Here is a 6,690-nt window from a genome sequence, read left to right as displayed (position 1 = left end):
AAACGTTATACATTTTGTAATAGAATATGTTAATAAAGTTGCCAGAGCTAGAAGAATCGTTCAAATTAAGGTGTTTTAGGTCATGGGAGAAAATGTCATTATATCCGCTTTGATTTTTATAATTTAGCTATATTAAACCTGATATATTTGTTTCATCCCCATAAGACCTCTGGGTGGGGGGAATGCAGCAAGTTTACGGGCTTACAACCCTAAAATCGGGGACGAAAAACTGATAGCTCAACGTGGCTTTGCTCGAAAACAAACGAACGAACGACCATCCTCATAAATCTATATAAATATAATAGTACTGTCTGTTGTATGTTCACGTAACTACTTTTCAGGGCGTGGATGGATCTTCACCCAAATTGGTATGGCGGTTAATTAGGTCTATACGGGGGTACATACATATTTTCAGTTGTGCCTTTTGCGGTTTTTATGAGCGTTTTTTACCACTAATTCGCCCCCTGTTGATGGCAAATTTGGCATGAAGGTTTGTTGAGTCCGTGTGGAGATACATACAAACTTGCGGTTTAAGATTTTGTGTTTTTCAGTTTTTATGGGAGTTTTTGCGTTTTATACAATTACATGCAACCGAAACAACTTTTCATGCCCTAAGATAACCTTTCATTAATCATGAATTTACATAACTTCCCTCCAAAAGACGGGTACTCCAGATAGTCTATATTTATAATGTCTGTTGTCTGTTCATGCAGAGTGTGGATGGATCTTCACCAAAATTGGTATGGAGGTCACCTTTCACTTTTCGAGTGAACTAATGTTTCAACAGCTGTTACACTAACCTAACTGACAGCCAAACTAACATAATTATCTAGTTTAACTGTTTATGATTTAAACAGGTTACGAAAATTACCGATTCAAAATAATACTTACCTATATCGTAAAAGAAAGATTATTATATTATTTGTCAATAAAATAATGAAATTATTTGTTTCTTTTGATTGATTAGATTTTTTCGATTTCACTGACACGCTTTTTGTAAAACGTGTTTTTATCAATAAATCATTCTTATGAGTTCTTCTCTTGTTTGCTGGATAAATTTTTGCTACTTCAAAATTTAAAACAATAATTCTTTGATACTTAAAAATACTTGTTTGACTAATTATCATGTTAGAAAAAGGGTCACACAACCTGACGTTTTACACATAACTTCAATGAGTATTTTATTTCCAAAGTTACAAAAGAAAAAGTAAAAAAACCGAGAAATAGCGATATTTTACTGAAGAATTCCACCGATCACGTATAATGCTAAAATTCAGGGTTTTATCCTTGTAGTGGGCACAATGCAGATAGCTCGTCAATTAGCTTTGCACTTAACAACGAAAAAACAATAAATATCTAAAATAAATAGTTTGTAACTAGAAGATCGAACTCCACCAAACTTTTCGTGTTTCATTACGATCAAGATTTACTTGCAATACCGGATATATATTATACTTTCAGCTTCTGTAGATTCATTTCTTTTTAAAGATAATGATATTTGTTCTTATAGGAAACTAGTAAATTTCAAAAATACACGTATCAGTTATAATACGATTTGAAAAAAAAAGATAGAAAATACATGAAAAAATGTCTGGTTTTGGTAAACATAATGTACTTTATTTAGTTTTCTGGGTATCTAATGACAACAACAACAACAATACATGTTTACAGTAATAACTTAGTCAATAATACAAGCTTGTAGCGATTTATACAAGTAACATATACTTTTTACTAAACAAGTTACGACCATTATCACATTACAGTTTTCATAAATATATATTCTAACAACTTAATATCACAAACACTGTCTTGAAGTTGATGGGAAAATGAAGAGAATGTTGAAACTCAAGTACTACTGCCAAAAGTTATTATAACAAGTGAAATCTATATCAATAAAAGTTCTCTATGCTCCTCGCTACTTGAAAGCCTTAAAATCATAGGGCAAAGAAAGAAAATCCCTAAATGAAAATTGTATTTAAGAATTTCAATGCAGCATGGTAACTTGACAGAAATTTCATATCAAAATGACACTTTGAATTTTTCCATATTATCCACCCCCCAATTGTTAATTTCAGGATCTTAATGTTTCATAGGAATTATCATTTAAAACAGTATGTATCCATTCCTTACTTGACTAGTAATTTAAAGAAGCTACATTTAAAAAATCAGTGTTTTAGTATATATTTATTTAAACACTCAAAGTACTTGAGTAAAGTTTGTAGAGGGCTGGAAAAATAAAGCCAGGTAATCCCACTTGTTAGAAAGACGTTAAAATTTGACATAAAAGGTTTATACTAGATAATATCTATTTCTTTTAGTGACCTTTAGTATACCGCTTTAATTCTGTAATACATACCACTGTCTATTGATAACCTAGGCTGGTACCCATTAAAATAGCTGTTTGATTCTTCAAAGCTAATAATAAGTACACTACTTTCCCTTAACAATGATAACTGTCAACAAAACCTTAATTTATAAATATAACAATTTCATTTAAGAAAATAATTTATAAGTAAGCATGTGAAGTAATAATAAAATGTTTAAATTAAAATAAATATATTTAGAAAAAATGTACATAAAAAACAACCAGTACTTAAACTACATTAATGTGTAAATGAAGATAACACTCTGTAAGGGCAAAAAGAACAATCAACCAAATATATATGAACTCTTGCAAAACAAAGCAGTGCTGACAGATTACATTCAACTGGTCATATAAGGAACTGACTAATATTATTTAAAATATACTATCAGAAGCTGTTGCTTATAAATATGGTGAATAACATAAAATGTAATCATTGCCTTACTTATAAACAGCTTCTGATGATATATTTAAAATAATTTAATCACCTCCTTAATTGAAAGCTGAGCTTTTTTTTTTATATTTTACAGTTTTTACCAGAGATACGTTTATGTCATATGGTGTTAAAGAGCAAAAACAAAGCTTGTAATGAACTTTGCAATAGTGAAATAAATAGACTATTTTTTAAATAAGTTCTTTGACTTATGATTTAAGAGCATGCTTGCCTGAAGAAGAAATGAGACTGGACGGTAAAGTGGGAAAATTATAATCAATATCAATGACACAGTTATCTGCATGTTGAAAAAGGCAAAGTCAACACTTTGTTTGTTATAGAAAATACAAAAATAATAAATACAACTTCTGAATATGAGACTGAGGAGAGGGAACAGAAATACTGGGTTGCTTTGAATAAATTATTATATGAATTGTGTGATGTATTTGCTGATCACAAATGTAAATACAAAATCGAATTAAAACTTGTGGAATGCCTCTTGCACACAGTATCAGAGAAAATGGCTTGAGTGATAATTATTGATAACATTTAAATAACATCTAATGATACACAATATAACGTCTCAAATGTTTAGATATCATATAAAATATTAGTAACACATAGACATCAACGTATGAAGAACTTTGGTTTCTATTGTCAGAGAGACAACTGCGTAAATGAACTAAAAACTGACTCTATACAAGTAATTAAAGCTGTTAATAATATTCATCACGAAAACCCCTCACTACATTAATTTCACCACCAAATGTATTGTTTTACAACCTGTAAAAAAATTTTATATTATTTACCTTATAGTTATTATAATACTTTACATGACAGGAAGCAAAATAGAAATATACAGTTTCTAAGAGCTCAAAGCAAATTAAAAAAGACTGTATACCATTATGAGAAGTTATACTGGAACGTATGTCAGAAAAATAACTATTTAATATATTATTTTATATGTGGATTATCATCAGAACACGTGATCACCAACCAACTGGTTCCTGTGGTTACTAAATTAGTCTGTACACTAAAAAACAAACAAGCTAGTCAATGTTATTACTAATTACGTTCAGTATTCTCTAAAGAAGAATAGATAATGGCATCAGAATGAATTAATACAATAATCACTATAGTCATAAATGCTTGGACATTTTTATTAAGGTAAGTATTTTTCTACATGCATATTCCAGAGAATAGTTTAATGCATGTACAGTACCTTTTGTGTGTGTAAATGAACAGTCATCTTTTGTGGTAGTAAATACAGGCAAGTACTTCCTATTCAATATTGCACTCTTTTGTCTTTGTACTTAAGTACATCAGCAATCACACAAAATCTACAACAAGTACACAGACCATCTCCTTGCGTTTTGGTATAGGTTACATAGAAAAGAAAGTTTTTAGTCATTTATGAGTCTAAGTATAGTTTTGTACTAAAATACCTTTGATAGTATTATAACAGTTTCAAGTGGTTTAATTAACTTGTATCTTTCAAATTTAAAACTAACTTTAAATTGAGAAAGAATTTGCACAAGAACAAAAACGAACTACCGTTTTAAATACTACGATTGTGTTTTATTCACTGTCGGGATTTTAGCGTTTTAAAAATGAAAGAAAATTATTATAAGAATGAAATTTCATGTCCAAATTACTGCTACAAGAAAACTCGCGCTAAGTTTATCCAGGATATATATATATATATATTTGATTCTTATACCTATGTATACTCAGAAACACACAAAATAATAATTTATCTTGGAATGAGTAATTAACCTTACTCCATACTTAATTCACATTCATCCAAACCTAATTCATCCCGAGTCGTTTTTTAATGAACTCTGCCACAAGTTCTTGTGGACGATGTTGCCATTCTTCCAACGTTTCTTTAGGTGTGTTTACTTGGTCACCTTGTAGACGATTAAGCAGTGTCACACACACTACTGCACCTGCAAAGTACAAGAAAAACCAGAATACATAAAATATTTATTTAATTATCTTGGAAACGGAGCGAGAGAGAGAGTCACACAGAGTGAGCAGTGAATCCATATAATGTTTACTTGATTTTCTTGAAAATGGAGAGAGAGATTCTCACAGAGTGAACCCGGGATCAATATAATACAAGAGAGAAAGTCACATAAATTGAACCTAGGATCAATATAATGCAAGAGAGGGTCACACAGAGTTAACCTAGAATCAATAAAATGCAAGAAAGAGACACGCAGAGTGAATCTAGAATCAATACTATGCTTACTTAACTCTACGAAATGGAGAAAGGGAGTGACATGATACTCCAGTATTTTCAGTCACAAGTGGTTCTAACGTTTGCTTAAGTTTAATCAAGTGCATTTAAAACGATTGTAAACGCACACACACTCTCAATCTTTTTTTGCAAGAATGAAGGTTAAAAATAAACAACATGCAGTTTCAGAGTATCAATAATTATTGGTAATACCATCACGATAAACAAGATAGCTTGCCTATAAAAACAATGCTTACAATAAAGTATTTCAAATTCGAAATATGTCTTCCAAATTTAAAAGGATTAATATGACGATTTAGAATACTTAAGATCAATCTAACCTTTAGATTTGTTTGTTTGTTTTTGAATTTCGCGCAAAGCTACACGAGGGCTATCTGCGCTAGCCGTCCCTAATTTAGCAGTGTAAGACTAGAGGGAAGGCAGCTAGTCATCACCACCCACCGCCAACTCTTGGTAACCTTTAGATACCTGAGCATTTTTATGTACAAGTAGCATGTACTTAAATCTTATATTTTCTAACAATGCCATAGTTTTGGGAAGAAATACATAGAAAATACAGTTATAAAGATAACAAACATCATAGTAAAATACATAAAATATAAGTGTTAGATAAAACGATTAAAGCAATGAATATTTGGTTGAAAGATAATTTGTTAAAAAGAAAAGCTCAAAGTGCTTGAGAAAAGACTTCTTAATAAATGGTTTCAACAAGTTTCTATTCGAAGTTTTAATTTTAACCATTCAATTTTTTATCTTAAAAACTACGTTTAGTATTATTCATATTTCATTCCCTCTTGGCAATTCTTATAATCTGAAAAAGAAAAAAATTAATTGGGTTGTAATATACCTTACAGTGATTAATGGACACCAAGCTTCAGTGAAAATCCAGGAAAGCAAAATTTTGAAAGTATATCTAGTGTTATAAACTGCGTTTATCTCATTATATTACCTCCCCCCCCCAAAAAAAAAATCAAGAACTGCGCTTATATTCTATTTATACTTGGAATGTTGTATGTTTCCTAACAACCTATTTACAACTTTAAATGTATAATTTTTGCATGTTTTTACGATGTAATAATCGTTATTCATTACATCATGTGACCGAATAGTTGCATGTTTCTTAACAATATAAGAACAGGAATCTTTATTCATTGCTTCACATGCATGGAATGTTGCATGTTTCTTAACAATATATGAACAGGAATCTTTATTCATTGCTTCACATGCATGGAATGTTGCATGTTTCTTAACAATATACAAACAGGAATCTTTATTCATTGCTTCACGTGCATGGAATGTTGCATGTTTCTTAACTATGCAAGAATCATTATTCATATTCTCACATACCCGAACTGTTGCATGTTTCTCAATAATATAGGAATCGCTATCCATTACCTTACATGTTTGAAGTGTTACATGTTTCTTAAATTATTATACTGAGAGTCATTACGTACTTGACAGTTTAAATAACTGATCGATATCTTAATACAAGGCTTAAAAACATAACGTATACCTACGATTCAACATCACTGAAACTATGGTGAACAGTAATAAAGATCTATATACAGCGTGGTCACAAGTAAATAAACACCACCTTTTCAGAAAAAAATGAAAATTTTCAGTCATATTCAC

The 6,690-nt window shown here is 30.4% G+C and overlaps 1 protein-coding gene across 1 annotated transcript in view; it reads right to left on the bottom strand.

Moving 5' to 3' along the window:
• Nucleotides 1–1,590: 1,590 nt before the first annotated feature.
• LOC106462925 (uridine phosphorylase 1-like) overlaps nt 1,591–6,690 on the bottom strand; it is a 16,805-nt gene continuing 11,705 nt past the window's right edge. The window contains exon 8 of the mRNA XM_013922893.2: nt 1,591–4,753. Coding sequence (XP_013778347.1) covers nt 4,605–4,753 — 149 coding nt within the window. The 3' untranslated portion in view covers nt 1,591–4,604. The remainder of the gene's footprint in view (nt 4,754–6,690) is intronic.

Source organism: Limulus polyphemus, unplaced genomic scaffold (assembly GCF_000517525.1).
Source record: "Limulus polyphemus unplaced genomic scaffold, Limulus_polyphemus-2.1.2 Scaffold1284, whole genome shotgun sequence".
In the NCBI taxonomy this organism is placed as follows: domain Eukaryota; kingdom Metazoa; phylum Arthropoda; class Merostomata; order Xiphosura; family Limulidae; genus Limulus; species Limulus polyphemus.
This window is presented reverse-complemented; position numbering and strand designations above follow the sequence as displayed.